Below are 16,869 nucleotides of genomic sequence, written 5' to 3' on the forward strand. Positions count from 1 at the left end.
CTCAGTAGGGCCCAGTTTATGTTAGTGGAGTTGAAGCTCCTCATGGAAACAACCCTATTATTTTTACACCTTAATCTGCTTGCATATCTATTCTTCAGTGTCCTGGTGGCCATTGGGTAGTCTATAATACAAACCCTAGAGAGTGATTACACCCTTCCTATTGTTGAGTTTTACCCATACAGACTCAGTGGATAAGCCCTCTTTTATGTCCCTTCTGAGTCTGGTTTGAAGCCTCTGTTGGTCAGGGTCGACCATGGATGTTGAATTTTTCCCCCAGGGTTTACTCCCGAAGCCTTCCCCTTGAGTGGGTATGGCCGCAAGGCAGTGGAGGTTTGAAATCAGAGTTTTCCTTCTAGACGAGCTGCATCTGTCCATTCTGAGTCCAGCTGTTATATTGTTCTTGGTTAGTAATGCAACCCCCCCCCCCACTTTTACCTCCCTCTCAGTCTTTTCCAAAACATTGAAACCCTGCAACATTAAGCACTCATTCTTGTCCTTCTCTCAACCAAGTCTCTGTAAAAGCCACAACGTCATAGCTTGATTTACAGATCCATGCTCTGAGTTCATCACCTTTACCCATAATACTCCTAGCATAAAAGACACACTCATCAAGCCATCCATTCCATTGTATCTATTACTTTGCTTCTGCCTGTTTTTTTACTGGCTCTGACATTTACCTTGCTCACCATCCCTCCACTTTCTGGCCTAGTGCTCTGGTTCCCATCCCCCTTTCAAACTAGTTTAATTCTACCTGAGTAGCACCAGCAAACTGGTGTGCTTAAATCCAATTGAAAGCACAACTGTTCCCCATTAGTCTCTTCTTTCCAGTATGATCAAATCCATACCCATGCAGCCAGTACCTTTGATCACATCTGCTAACGTTTAATTAGCAGTACATTTTCAACTTACTTCTGTGGGTTAGTAAACAGATCAGTTACACTGCCTTCATTGTGGAAAACCTTTGTAAAGAATTTGTTCACATAGCCAGTGAGTGTTTATGGCAATAATTCAATGAACTAAAAAAATTGTTAAGGGTATGTTTGCTGTTTAAAATTCAGAAGAGTCAAAATTTTGAATAGTTTTGGTTAACTTTATTGTTCAGATCAGAATTAGATTTATTGTCCATGTGATATGTCGTGAAATTTGTTATTTTGTGGAATTAGTGCAGTGCCGGACATAAAATGTTTCTATAAATTACAATATAAATTAATATTGGAGAAGTACTGTGCTCAGTTCTGGTTGCCTCACTACAGGAAGGATGTGGATGCCATAGAAAGGGTGCAGAGGAGATTTACAAGGATGTTGCCTGGATTGGGGAGCATGCCTTATGAGAATAGGTTGAGTGAACTCGGCCTTTTCTCCTTGGAGCGACGAAGGATGAGAGGTGACCTGATAGAGATGTATAAGATGATGAGAGGCATTGATCGTGTGGATAGTCAGAGGCTTTTTCCCAGGGCTGAAATGGTTGCCACAAGAGGACACAGGTTTAAGGTGCTGGGGAGAAGGCACCGAGGAGATGTCAGGGGTAAGCTTTTACTCAGAGAGTGGTGAGTGCATGGAATGGGCTGTTGGCTACGGTGGTAGAGGCAGATACGACAGGGTCTTTTAAGAGACTTTTAGATAGGTCCATGGAGCTTAGAAAAATAGAGGGCTATAGGTAAGCTTAGTAATTACTAAGTTAGGGACATGTTTGGCACAGCTTTGTGGGCTGAAAGGCTTGTATTGTGCTGTAGATTTTCTATGGTTCAATGTTTAAGTGGAATAGCAAGGTAGTGCTTATGGGTTCATGATCGGTTTAGAAATCACATAGCCGTGAGGAAGAATTTGTTCTTGAAGCATTGAATCTGGATCTACATCCTCCTGAACCTTCTCCCTGATGGTAGTAAGGAGAAGGTGAAGGGCTTTAATGATGGGTAGGTGTCCTTATCGGTGGGACGGGCTATATCCATGCTGGAGCTGGCGAAGTCTACAGCTCTCTAAAACCACTTTCCCATACCACTTAGTAATGTAACCATTCTGAATGCTCTCTGTGTTACTAACATTGAGGGTTGCCACTCACTGTAAAAGTAAATAAATAATGCAATGCAATCCATTAACTTGTACATGTTAGCCGGAAGCTGTTATAAATAAGATGGCTTTGCAGTAATTTCTGTGCTGTATTTGGTTGAATCTTACTCGCTTCCCCCATGCTTCCTTGGGGTCAAGGTAAAGCTTGAAGCTAAGTTCAGGACTTTTAACCCTTTCTAACAGCTACAGTACTCCCCACACCCCTCTACCTACTGTTGGGCTCAAGACTGCAACCCTACTTTCCTGCTGTCTCAACGGCAGGTATAGTCAGCTATCTAATGATCTAGGAAAAATTATTCTGAATTTGGTGGCGTTTTGTTTTGATGAATAGAAGGAGCATTTATGAGAGATGGGAGGGTGAATAGTGGGGATGGGGAGAAAGCTGATAAATTTTTGAAAATTTATTTTCTTGTATTGCCCATTAAGCTAGCTGTTCATTTTTATGAAATTCTGTTACAAAATTTAAAAAGTAGCTGCTTCAGTTTGGTAAAAGACTGGTACATATTTTGTTACAGGCAGCTGAATCTTTTAAGCACAGCTACGCCAGCTATTAGTGCCTGGCTTATTCCCATTGATCAGCTGAAATCATCCCTGAATAAACTGGAAATGGAAAGAACTCTCCGTGTTTGTGCTGTGATGGGCTGTATTATGACAGAAGCTCTAGAGGTAAGTTGTACCTTTTTTTAAAAAAAAGAGAAGCACTACATATTTAATCTGCTCCCTCAGTGAAGTCTTATGACTGTATTGGGTTAATAATGGGAAAATGGAAATATGATGGGTGTGACTGAGTGTACCTCTGCCTTCTCAGAAGTTAGTTTTTATTATATAACCACCTCCAGGTACTACTATGGTGAAAGTGTCAATTGGAGTGAACTTTATTATTTACAAACACATACATTTATTATTTACAATTCTGTCAGCTAATAGTTCAGTTTTTTACTGGACTATGGAGAGAACAATTCTTTCACAACAAATTGCCTGAGTACTTTCCAGTAAGATGTCAGTGCACTTGGACTCTAAGGTATCTACAGGGTCAACCAAAAGTGGTGTTGTCTTTTTAAAATGTGTTTTTACAATTGCAAGACCCTGTTGGACATTAAGATCTTTAAAGCACTGCAGGTCTACCTGATCAGCGAGTTGCACATTAGTGGAGAAACTGATGGAGCTGGACTTGATCCGGACCATGATGCTGATGCAAAAGAGAGGTGTACAGTCCAACAACGAGTGAGCGTTTTGGATGCTTTTCTTGTGATCACAAGACCCCGTTGGACATGGGCGACGTGGAATGCTGCAAGTCCATTTAATTGGTTTATTGGTGAATGGCAGAGAACTTCAGCTGCAGCAAGAGCTAGGCTTCAAGCTGCGTTGTCACTTGTTTACAGACATCCAGGAAGAGGCATTAGGGTCGGGTGTCCCACCGGCGTGCTGGAGGTGGTGTAGTGAGGCGTCCATGCTGGAGTAGGTGCTGCACTTCAGTGTGTGTTCGGCAGAAGGCAAGCTAGATTGTGTCCTGCTGCAGACTGCTGCAACATTCATGGACTCAGGGAATTGGACTATGTTTTTTGTGTGATTGTACAGTACTGATACAGTATCTTATACATGCTCACTATCTTATATGTGCCTGATATCTTGTATGTGCTATATGTGGCTTGTGCTATAGAACATAGAAAATAGGTGCAGGCGTAGGCCATTTGGCCCTTTGAGCCTGCACCGCCATTCAGTATGATCATGGCTGATCATCCAACTCAGAACCCTGTACCTGCTTTCTCTCCATACCCCCTGATCCCTTTAGCCACAAGGGCCATATCTAACTTCCTCTTAAATATAGCCAATGAACTGGCCTTAACTGTTTCCTGTGGCAGAGAATTCCACAGATTCACCACTCTCTGTGTGAAGAAGGTTTTCTTCATCTCGGTCCTAAAAGGCTTCCCCTTTATCCTTAAACTGTGACCCCTCGTTCTGGACTTCCCCAACATTGGAAGCAATCTTCCTGCATCTAGCCTGTCTAATCCCTTTAGAATTTTATACGTTTCAATAAGATCCCCCCTCAATCTTCTAAATTCCAGTGAGTATAAGCCTAGTTGATCCAGTCTTTCTTCATATGAAAGTCCTGCCATCCCAGGAATCAATCTAGTGAACCTCCTTTGTACTCCCTCTATGGCATCTCCCCTTTTCCTAATCAGCCACCGTTCAGATAATAATCTGTTTTCCTGTTCTTGCAACCAAAGTGGATAACCTCACATTTATCCACATTAAATTGTATGACTGATGGTGCTGTGTTTGGCACCTTGGCCCTCGAGTAATGCTGTTTTGTTTGGTTGTATTCATGGATGGGTGAATAACAATTGAACTTGAACTTGTACTTGAACCTTTGTTCTGTGAATTCAAGTGCTGGCTGGCTTTGTTGCTTACAGCTGTGTATTTGATCCTCCACAATATTCCGAATGGGAATTTAAACTGGAGGTGGCAGTGGGTTTTTTTACGAGGTCGAGTTGCGAGCTTGACATCAACTGGGCACGGATGGTACGGGAGTCACTGGATCGACATCAGCCCGGCATGGGAGCGGTCTGTCACCAGATCGAACTCGGGAACCTGCGTTCTCTAGCCCAGCGGTAATCTCACTGCACCACCAGCCAACTGGAACGGTTGGGGGGGGGGGGGTCAGGGTGAATCTTACTAAGAAAAATTTTAAGCCAAATACAAAGTTAAATACTCAACACAGTGTCAATGGCAACGACTTAAAATAGTGGACAGCGTTCTCCTTCCTTGGTTCGTAAGTACGAGTTGTCAGTAAGTCGGATGTCCGTAACTCGGGAACTACCTGTATGTAACTGTGTATTAGTTCCTAATAATTATCAACAAATTCATCCATTGTACGCTGCCATGTATGGGGTGTCCAGGGAGGGTAGCACCTCTGATGTTGTGTCCAGTACTTTATCCACCCTATTTGTTTCATCCTTAAATTAAAGAACTTTTGCAAATTTGCCATATATGATTTCCCTTTCATGAAACAGATTAACTTTGCTTGATTTTCTAAATATCCTGTAGTTGTCTCTTAATGTTCCAAATCATAGCTGTTAACCTAATTGGTCTGTTCTTTTTTTCTTTATTTCTCATTCCTTTCTTCAACTATGGTGTTACACTTGCGCCTCACAATCCTTCTAGAACTTAAAGAATTTTGGTAGATTATTTTTAGCAAACCCACTGTCCCTGCAATTCCTTGCCCTTAAATGCTAGGATGCAGGCCATCAGGATCCATGAACTTATAGGCTTTAAAGGCCTTTACTTCTCATAGTACTACTAATATTGTGTAGAGTTAGTTTTACATTCAACCTACCACATGGCTTCCTGTATCATTATTGGAATCTTCTGGTGTCTTCTTCTCTGAAAACTGAATCAAAGCCATTATTTAGAATCTTTCTATTTCTCTATTTCCCAGTATTAAACCCCTAGTCTCAACATCCATGAGCCGAATATTTACTTTAGCTACTTCCATTTTTATATACCTCCAATAACTCTTACTGTTAGACTTTCTCTGTTAATTTACCGACATGCTCTTATCTTCTTCCTTTTTATTTTTCTGTCATCCTTTCCTGATTTCTAAAAACAAAATCCAATATTCTGCCCTACTATTAATCATATTTTGCATGCTTTTTTTGTTTCATTTTATAATATTTTTTAATTTGAATAGTTAGCCACAATTGGTACATCCTTCTAATAGAGCCATTCTTTCTTGCAGGTTTAAACACTTACTGAGACTTAAGTACCTCCTCAATCCTTGTCACTGGTCTTAATCTTAATAGCATTTTAACTTTTAATCTTTTTTCCTAGTCCATCCAAATTACACTTGTGAATTTAACTTGTCCCATATGATAGAGAAAATCACCTGAATATGTATGGAAAAGATTACGTTACTTTTTTGAACTTGTAGATTATTTGACATTTTAAGGAGCATGTACTTAAATATGTACGATTCCTTCAGGAGATGGTCACTCAGCCCTATATGTTCGTTTTTAGGGTCTACCTTCTAGGTCTTTTCAATTCATTTAATTAAAAATACCTTCTCATCATTTAATTGAAAAAACCTTCTGTTGGTCTTCACAGTCTGGCCACTTACCATAGACCACTCTCCTCCATGTAATAGTGCCTGATTTGTGCACACAAAATCAGACTTTGTGGAATATGTGTTAAGTGTTCAATTTTTGTTTGAAATTGCCTTTTAATTATTGAAATTTAGTTGAAGATTTTTTATGAAGTTTTATTGCACAATCCAATTGTTACGTTGGTTGTTTTGAAGTTTCTCATTATAACAAAATCCCAATTGCCACAGTTGATAACTTGGGTATTTTATCCCCTGTCGATAGGTTCCTGAAAATCTCCCATTTCATATGAAACCTTACCAAGTAGACTGCCTTCTTATTTACCTTGTTATTATTGTTGTATTTTCACTTTCTGGTAAGATGCCAGCTCTAAAAAGTTCAGGCTATATGAAGTCAACCTATATCTACAGGAGAAGATCTAATTCTCTAAAGCAAATCTTTTCAAGGCAGATTTTATACAATGTACTGTATCTATGTAAGAAAAGACAAAACCATTAAATAAATATTTTTGCATGTTTAAACTGTTATTTTCCTTATTTTCTAGATACTCATGCTGTTAATGTTGAAGACTTTAGAAACATCCATATTTAATGTGGTTGCTTTCATTGAAATCTGAACATTCATTTTGTTTTTTTTTGGAATATTGAAATAAACTATGTGACAAATAGATAATTTGGTACAAGGGGTGTAACTTATTTTCTAATTGGTTTCTTTCAGAGAAAGAGTGTACATTTTCCACTGAAGAGCAAGTACAACAGAGTTAATAAATTGGCTCAGTATCTACAAGAAAATCCTTCCTGTTTATTATGCAATATACTTCATCGATACTTATACCAGGCAGACTTTTCTGTCATTGAGGATGCCACCATGGTAAGCAATAGTAAGATTAATGGCAAACATTCTGAATTAAGTGTGGGTGGAAAGTACTATTAATATACAGGTGCTCTGGCACTATTTCTTACTTCTTATTAAAGGTTTCTGTGTTGTTGTACTCTATGACTTAATTATGTACAAAAATTAGTAAGAATATACTTTTGGTGAACCTTTGGAACATTGAACTGATTAATTATGCATCTCTTGTGCTTCATTTATTTCAGAACAATGGGCTTCCTGCACTAGTCACGCTAAAGAAGGGCTTGGTGGCATTAGCTAGGCAGTGGATGAAGTTCATAGTTGTCACTCCAGCTTTAAAAGGAGTTACTTTACTGCTCAGGCCAGCGCAACTGCCAAAACCCCAACCAATGACCCAGGCTCACCTTCAAGCTTGTGGTTTGGACAATGGAGGTGCCATACAAAGTGACACAAGTGCAGATGGAGCAGAATTTGAATTTGATGCTGGTAATTAAATACATTGTATTCTGCTCATGGTCAGCAAATTATTTAGTTGAATGTTTGAAGTTATTTTTAAATGCATGCATGTGTAAAGCTTAAGTATTCTTATTAATCTGTATCAAATTTAAATTAAAATGATACACTGCTAGATACATATGCATTGGTGTTGATATTCGAGCATGCAGTATGATGTTTGGTATCACAGAATGCTAGTTCATGAGATATTTGTAAAAAGATGTAGTTCTGATAATCCATTATATTATTATTCATTTACAATATCTCATAGTTCCTGATACTTTAAAGTTCACTCCCTCTTGCTAACACCATATTTACAATCATTTCAAGTTAAATTCTATTAGTAATTTTTAAAAAAGATCTATCTTAATAATAGCTGAATGCATGAATCACTTGCCATACTCTTGCACTTTAGAGGTTTGTTTGATATGGCATGGAAAATGTATTTTTTTATAAAATATAACACACTCTAACAGCAAATGAGTATTATTTAGATGAGCTCATGGTAGAAAATAACTGAGCCAAGTGCTGGACAATAGGATTAGTCTAGGTTGAAAATAGCTGGCACTGAGATGATGGGCCAACAAGCCAGTTTCTATGCTGTATGACTTAATAATTCTATAACTCTCAGTGAAAATGTTAGTAAATAGGATGTTCCATGTAGCTAGGAGTACAATTTGCAATGTATCCTTGGCACCCTATGTTGTCATGGCATACAGTGGGTTATATTGATGTTCAGAATCACCACTGAGGGATATTTACATTAAACTTCATTTTGAACATAACCGGGTACTGACATTTATCAGTCATACATACGATGACATGAAGTTTCATAATAGTTTAATTTTTGTTCAGATTGTTACCAAGCAACAGGTCCATGTTTCCTCATTTAAAATGAAGGGCATCATAATTGATATTTTGGTGTTTGAACATATAATTTCCTTTGAATTGTTTTTGAAGTCTTATCAGTTCAGGAGACTCAATAGTAGCAGGGGTTTTTGATCAAACCAGGATTTTTATTGCTCATCTTTAAATATTCATTGATTTACAAATGAAGCATTCTGTTAGCAATGTTTGCTTTAAATATTTCTTAATTCCTTCCTTTATCTCCATTAAGTATTGCATTCAGCCCCAGTACCTTAGGCTTATTTTTAATAAATAATTATCCTGCTCTTCATTTGAGATATTAATTTCCTATGGAAAACATTGACCTATTTGCAATTATAATTTGCGAACAAGGCTGATATTTTCTGATGTCTACAAACATTTTATAGGAAATTTACTTCTCTCTATTTATTGGATGCAAAAGCAGGAAATAATATATGGTGCTATGTTTACTGTGATAATCTCTGGTTTTTATGAAGCACACAAAAAATTTAAGCTACTGTGATTTATGTTTTTAATTTTGTGGTAGAAATTCTAAAGTTAATTGCAAATTAAGATCCTGAAAAAAATACTATGCAAAGAGAAGTCAAGTAATCAACACCCCTTGTATTTAATGGTGTAGTTTGGTTTTTGGACTAGTCAACTGTATGATCACAAAGAAATCTTTGTGCATTAGAGTATCCTATTTAGGTACTGAAAAGGTTCAACTTTAACAACTTATGTTTGTCTGATATTCTGTAAACATCACCTCCTCTGAACCTTGACCCTATCAGATGAGTTTTTTTAACTTAGTCCAGCAAGTTTACATATAAATTGACATGTGAGTTAGGGGCCACCATATTTGCACAGGTCTACTGGAACTTAACAAACTAAAACAAAGCAATTTTTTAAAATAAAAATATATAAAATTTAAAAAAACAAAGCAATTTATGCCAGCAGACCAAACTGCTACTAATCCAGTTGGATCACCTACTGGTATATTCTCCATGTACACGTTGAAGGATCTGGAATCAATGTATGACAGCTACTGAGGTCTCAAGTTTTGCCACACCTAGAGAATTGCATTCATTTTTGGTTGCCAATTATAGAAAGGATGTTGAGGCTTAGGAGAGGGGGTAGAAGAGGTCTATCAAGATGTTACATGGATTAGAAATGAGGTTAGGCAGACTTCAGTTTTCTCTGCAACAGTGGAGGCTGAGGGGACATCTGCTGGAGGTTTGTAATGTTTTGAGTGGCATAGAGAGACAGCCAGTATCTTTTACTCAGTGTTCAAATATCTAATACCAGAGGGCCTGCATTTAAAGATGACAGGGGGGCAAATTAAAAGGAGGTTTGAGGGGCAAGATTGTTTTGTAGGAAGTGGTGGGTGCATGGAATGCACTGTAGGTGTGGTGGAGGCAAAAATACAATAAAGGCATTCATGAGGTCTTAGATAGGCACAAGAATGTAGAAAAGATAAAATATGAACATGTATAGGCAGGAGAGATGAGTTTAGTTGGATACTCGCTTACTGATTAGTTTGGCTTACCACCATTGGCCAGCTGGCCTGTTCCTGTGCTGTACTATTATTTTCTAAATGTAAGGTGATACAGTTTAGGAAGTCAAATAATGCAAGCACGCGTAGAGGAAATAGTAAGGTAATGAGAAATGTTGATGAAGCTTAGGGTTCTAATCCACAGTTCCCTATAAATGGCAAACAGGGTCAAGATGTTGAATATAGAAGTCAGTTTGTGACATTGCGACTTTGCAACCCAATATTTAGGCTGCACTTGCAATATTGTGTACATATCTAGTTGCCACACTATAGGAAGGATGTGGTTGTGCTGGAGAGGGGATTTGAAGACTTGGGTTATGGAAGGAGTTTATGCTCTTTTACCCAGGCTGAGGGGTATCAAACGCAAGAGGGCATAAATTTAAGCTGAAATGGAAGTAGCTTTGAAGAGAATTCAGGGCAAAACTTTTTTATTAAAAGAGTATAAGTACAGCTGATAGAGGAGATGGCAGAATCAGATACAATCACATTATTTAAGAAGTGCTCAAATGGAAAGATGTGGATCTGACAAGTAAATGAGATTAGTGTAAATAGGCTCAAAAAGGCATTAATGTGGTGGGCCCAGTAGCTTGTTTCTGTATTGCATGACTTTAGAATTGTCTGGAGTTTTGTGAATATACCAGATTAAAGTTCAAGCAAGAACCAGGCTTCATTTCTCATTTTAAATGTAAATAAGTTCAAGAAGCTTGCAATTAGCCTTCCGTATTTTTTTAAAATAATAAGCAGTAAATTTAAAGTTAAAAACAGAGCACCTAAGAGATTGTATATGCAAGGCAGTGGTGTTTTGTTAATGAACTGGCATTGAACTAGGGAACATGACCAAGTTATTTGCACCATTGTGACTTGAGTGCAAACTGACAGATTGATGGTTGTTGTCACTTAATACATCAAACATGATCACAGGCAATCAATAGTTTTTGTGAACTCAGAAACAGCCCTAACAGCATTAATTTTAAGTGCCTGGCATTCTCTCGTCAAAAGTTTTAGGATATTTATGTTAATTAATTTCTCCCAAAGGTGCTTCGACCTTCAGAGGTGTCTTAGGAATTACAATGTGCTTCCACTAACTATCTCAAAGGAACCATTTGTCAACCCAAAGTATTGAAGTAAACAATATCATTGTAGTTATTGAAATTGCATTGAAACACCTTCTGTTACTGTTGATCCTTAGGGTATAAAAATATGATGTACCTTTGAGTTAGTGAGCCTCTACCAGAGTGCCTCCAGAATGATGCCTGCTGCCAGTAAACACTGCAATCAAGGAAGACTTCTACAGTCAGTTCACAAGACTACTTTTGCTTATTTTTAAAAGTCTTCTTTTTCTTTCAAATGCAGTTCGAAAGGTTTAAAAGGGCCAAAGGTTAATTTATTATCAAAATATACAACTCTGAAATTCATTTTCTTCAGATGGCCACAAAATCAAGAAAGAAAACCCTCTACATTCACCTTGATGTTTCAATCTCCCTCATGGCTTTAATCAGTGAACGGTGGAAGTTTTGATTGGCAAAATGGAGTTGAATATCAGCTCACACCCCGTCCCACAGTCTCCTCACCACGAGGCTCGCGCTGGCTGCCTCTGCCTTCTGGAATCCTCTCAAAGACTGCAAAATGCTCGATCACCTACACAATCTCCAAACTGCAAATGACAGGCTCCAACAGTTCCAGAAACACATTCAAGATGAAAAACAGATGTAAAAGACACAATAAAAAGTGAAATGTATAGTATTCTGGGCTACCCTGAGGATGTTGACCGTGGGAGCACTGCATGCAGGTGCCATTGTGACCAGAAATCTATTATATTCTGCTGCTGTGATCTGCATTTTGATGGTGTGTTTTCAGGACGATGGGTTGCTGTGTCTGAGGGTATCAGTAAGGTTTCGAACAAAGTATGTGGCCTCAAGGCCAAGAAGCCTGTTAACAGAGTGTGAGGCCACATTGAACTCCATTTCTTGCCATCTCACTGATTAAGTCATTGAAGAAGATTGAAATCATTGAGGCGAGAGCAGTAGGTGAGCGGGTGTTTAACTTCGTCTACCAGCCTCTTGCTTACTGCTTCCAGAGGAAGGTGTCTGCGTGTGATGATATCTCTCCCTCGATGCTGTCAGAGGATGGTGCCAAAGATGGTCTTCGGCAAGGTATAATTGATGCAGCCTGTGGATTGGACTGTAGTTCAGGTTATGTCTCTGATCTGGTCTCTGGTTGCTCCATTTTTTTGTGTGATTTTGATTGGAGTGGCCTGCAATTAAAGAATGACACAGCATTAGGTTGAACTGAGCTCAACTTAATATGCCTGGACTGTTTTGATGACTTTCGTGGGTTGGTGTTTTGTATTTTTTTTTACTCTTAATCATTTACGTTATTTGCTTTTTTGTACATGTGAGGGGGTTGTTGGTTATTTTCTTTGAGTGGGTTCCATGGTTTTCTTTATTTTGTGGCTGCCTGTGGGAAGACAAATCTTAGGAATATATACTGCATATCTACAGTACTTTGATAATAAATGTACTTTGAATCTTTGCTTGTTCTGATAAAGACTTGTATCTCCCACTTCAGTGTCTCTCTGGTGACTTTAGCCCTGGTCTCTCTAGGTGCCATTCTGACAGCTGTTACTGGAATAACCTCTCCTGTTTGTGGATACTTTTCCACATGTAAACTCCCTGGTGTAGCGTTCCCAATTTACCTCATCATCTTCCTCAGCAGTTACTCCCATGGCTACTCCCCAGTGAGCACCTATCTGCTGGGCCTTATCCCAGTACCTCTCAGTCCGCCCAGATCCATGACTAATTCATTCTTGTATTGTTCTAATTGTTCTGCTTGTTGTTCATCTCTCTCCAAGCTGTTCCTTCAATTTGTCTAGCTGTACTTGTGCACTGCCTCAGTGTTCCACGTATTCATCACTTTTCTAATGTAGCTCTGCTATTTGTACACTATGTGATTCCAGGCACTTTGTTCCCTCTTGCAAATATTTGTGACTTAGAATGACTGCTGCTTGATCTCCCTTCCTCTGTGATAGGTTTTTGCACAACTGCCAATGATACTCTGGGCTCCTGGTCTTAATCCACCCAGCTTTGTCCATTCCCTGTTCAACCTTCTCAGGTTTATGGAGCATATACTCTGTGTATTGTGCCATCTTCATAATTGAGCCTGTGATGTTGCTGTATCCCTTTGATGTAGAAAATTAAATATTGCCTGCCTTAGGCTTTGATTGTCATGTTTTACCACACAGTATCTCCCACACTACTCAAATGTTCTCAGTAGCCACGCTAGACTTGATCTGTTGTCCATCAAACAAGCATACACACTCTCTGGAGTCCCGAGCAGATAGTAACCATCTTTTGCAACTGGTGGCTCTTTTCCAACAAACAACCCAAGTGCTATTGGACAGCTGGTCCCTGACACAAAACACAGAAACATACACAAACTTTTACATCTATCAGGTTAATTCTTTGCCATGTCCTTTGATGCTCTGTGATCCCATGGTTGTTGACCTAAACAGATCTAAGTATGGGTGCCATTCCTTTTAAAAAATATTCTCACCCCCTTCGACTGCTGAAGTCACTGGACACATTGTGGGTCATGAACATATCTCAGCTGACAATCCAAAGATTGTGATTGTGATTGAAGTCACTGGTGAGACAATGAAGCTGCTGATGTAGGAGTTTTTATTAAGAAAACACAGGCATCATTCTGGAGTCTCACAAACCAAAAGGTACATCACATTTTTACAGCCCTAGAATCAAAGGTAACAGTACATCATCCAATATGGTTTCAATATCCACAATGACATTGTTTACTTCAGTACTTTGGGTTGACAGATGGTTCCTTTGGGATATGTAGTGGAAGCACATTATAATTGATCAGACACTCTAAAGGCACAAAGGCCATCGGGAGAAAGTAATTAACATAAATATTTTAAGACATTTGGATGACAGTGAGCCAGACACCCAAAATCAGGGCTGTCTCTGTGTACACGGTAAGTGCATAAACTATTGATTGCCTGTTCTTGTGACCATGTTTGATATGACAGTGACAACATCCTCCTGGTCTGTCAGCTTGCACTCAAGTCATAATGATGCAAATAACAGCCGTGTAGCCTGATTTGATACAAGCAATTAACACACCCCATTTTCTTAATGTATGTCTCTTGCATATGCAATCTCTTAGTCTGTGGAGCAGCCTGTGCTTTTAACTTCAATTTACTGCCTGCAATTGACAAAAAAAATGAAGGCTAATTGCAAGCTTCCTGAACTTATTTACATTTACTATAAGAAATGAAGCTGGATTCTTTTTTGAATTAATATCTGGTTTATTTGCATAATCCAGAATGCTCCTTAACAATAGTAACAGATTAATTTTATGAACTGTGGACCCCAGAATTTAACCCTGATGTAGTTTAGGTGTAACTGCTTAGATGTAATTTTCTCAAGTCTGCTGTTCTTTGTTGCAGCTACAGTGAGTGAACACACTATGCTTTTGGAGAGCAGTCGTCCACCAGGAGGTGGAACAACCTCTGGACCAGTAACTGGCTCTGATATCATGAGAAAGTTATCCAAAACAAATACTCATGCACATGAATCCACTCTTAAAATAAAAGTAAGTACAAAATAAAAGTTGCTTGTAATTTAACAAGATGCCTGTTCCCTATGTTTGTTTATTAAGAATGATGTGCTATCTTAATTTTATTTTTATTTCTACTAAGTGTAATTCACTCCCAAACTATTTTGGCATTTAAAATTATGCACTGCAGTTTAATATTTTAAATCCAGTGGTTATGGAGAGACAGAACCATAATCTTAGTCCCTTCCAACTAATGTTCAGAATTTCTTTACAGCATAGATTATTTCATTTATTATACCAATAATCTCTTAATTTAGCTTTTAGATTGTAGATGTAAATATAGTTTTCAGGATGAGAGTTTTTTCAGTAATCTGGTATACTGTTTTCTTTTACACCAAAATGTAATTTATAAACGATGGCCACCAAGCAGTGTGCATTTTAGACCAAAAGACCATAAGACATAGGAGCAGAAATAGGCCATCTGGCCCATTGAGTCTGCTCCAGCATTCAATCATAGCTGATCCTTTTTTTCTCCTCCTCAACCCCAGTTCCCGGCCTTCTCCCTGTAACCCTTGATGCCGTGTCCAATCACATACCTATCAATGTCTGCCTTAAATACATCCAACGACCTGGCCTCCACAGCTGCAGGTGGCAACAAGTTCCATAAATTCACCACCCTTCGGCTAAAGAAATTTCTCCGCATCTCTGTTTTGAAAGGGCACCCCTCTGTTCTGAGGCTGTGCCCTCTTGTCCTAGACTCTCCCACCATGGGAACGTCCTTTCCACATCTACTCTGTCTAGGCCATTCAACATTTGAAAGGTTTCAATGACATCCCCCTCCCCATCCTTCTGAATTCCAGTGAGTACAGACCCAGAGCCATCAAACGTTCCTCATATGCTAACTCTTTCATTCCTGGAATCATCCTCGTGGACCTCCTCTGGACCCTCTCCAATGCCAGCACATCTTCTCTAGGATGAGGGGCCCAAAGCTCTTTACAGTACTGAAGGCAAGGCTGCACCAGTGCCTTATAAAGCCTCAGTATCACATCCCTGCTTTTGTATTCTAGACCTCTTGAAATGAATGCTAATATGGCATTTGCCTTCCTCACCACTGACTCAACCTGCAAGTTAACCTTTAGGGTGTTCTGCACAAGGACTCCCAAGTTCCTCTGCATCTCATTTTTTTTTTAATTTTCTCTCCATTTCGAAAATAGTCTGCACAATTATTTCTTCGATCAGAGTGCATGACCATGCATTTTCCAACATTGTATTTCATCTGCCACTTTCTTGCCTATTCTCTTAATCTGTCTAAGTCCTTCTGCATCCTGCCTGTTTCTTCAACACTACCTGCACCTCCACCAATCATTGTACCATCTGCAAACTTGGCAACAAAACTATCTATTCCATCATCTAAATCATTTATATACAGCATAAAAAGAAGCAGTCCCAACACCGACCACTGCAGAACACCACTAGTCACTGGCAGCCAACCAGAAAATGGTCTTTTTACTTCCACTTGTTGCCTCCTACCAATCAGCCAATGCTCTAACCATGTTAGTAACTTTTCTGTAATACCATAGGCTCTTGACTTGGTAAGCAGCCTCATGTGTTGGCCTTCTGAATGTCCAAATATAAAACATCCACTGCATCCTCTTTTATCTATCCTACTTGTAATTTCCTCAAGTAATTCCAACAGGTTCGTCAGGCAGGATTTTCCCTGAAGGAAACCATGCTGACTTCGTCCAATCTTGTTTTGTCACCAGCTATTCTATCACTTCATTCTTAACAGTTTGACTCTTAACATCTTCCCAACCACTGAGGTCAGGCTAACTGGTCTATAATTTCCTTTCTGCTGCCTTCCTTCTTTCTTAGAGTGCAGTAACATTTGCAATTTTCTTAGTCCTCTGGCATCAAGCCAGAGTCCAATGATTTTTGAAAGATCATCTCTAACACCACCACGATCTCTAACACTACCTCTTTCAGAACCCTAGGGTGCAGTTCACCTGGTCTGGGTGACTAATGTACCTTTAGGTCTTTTAGCTTTTTGAGCACCTTCTCTCTTGTAATAACTGCATCCACTTCTCTTCCTTTACACACTACAGCATCTGGCATACTGCTAGTCTATTCCACATTGAAGACTGAAGCAAAATACTCATTTTATTCATCTGCATCTCCTTGTTCCCCGTTATTATTTCTCCTGCCTCCTTTTCTAGCAGTCCAATGTCCACTCTCATTTCTCTTTTATTTATAACATACTTGAAAAAACCTTTTCTATCCACTTTGATATTATTTGCTAGCTTGCTTTCATATTTCATTTTTCCCTCCTAATGATTTTTAGTTGATCTCTGTAGGATTTTAAAAACT

At 38.9% G+C, this 16,869-nt stretch overlaps 1 protein-coding gene across 1 annotated transcript in view; it reads left to right on the plus strand.

Annotated features, from left to right (window-relative positions):
• The window catches only part of kiaa1109 (KIAA1109 ortholog), a 418,633-nt gene that overhangs the window by 259,393 nt on the left and 142,371 nt on the right, over positions 1 to 16,869 (plus strand). The window contains exons 39-42 of the mRNA XM_059965080.1: positions 2,583 to 2,733; positions 6,885 to 7,037; positions 7,265 to 7,505; positions 14,396 to 14,541. Coding sequence (XP_059821063.1) covers positions 2,583 to 2,733; positions 6,885 to 7,037; positions 7,265 to 7,505; positions 14,396 to 14,541 — 691 coding nt within the window. The remainder of the gene's footprint in view (positions 1 to 2,582; positions 2,734 to 6,884; positions 7,038 to 7,264; positions 7,506 to 14,395; positions 14,542 to 16,869) is intronic.

The sequence above is a fragment of the Hypanus sabinus genome, chromosome 3 (genome assembly GCF_030144855.1).
Source record: "Hypanus sabinus isolate sHypSab1 chromosome 3, sHypSab1.hap1, whole genome shotgun sequence".
Lineage (NCBI taxonomy): Eukaryota > Metazoa > Chordata > Chondrichthyes > Myliobatiformes > Dasyatidae > Hypanus > Hypanus sabinus.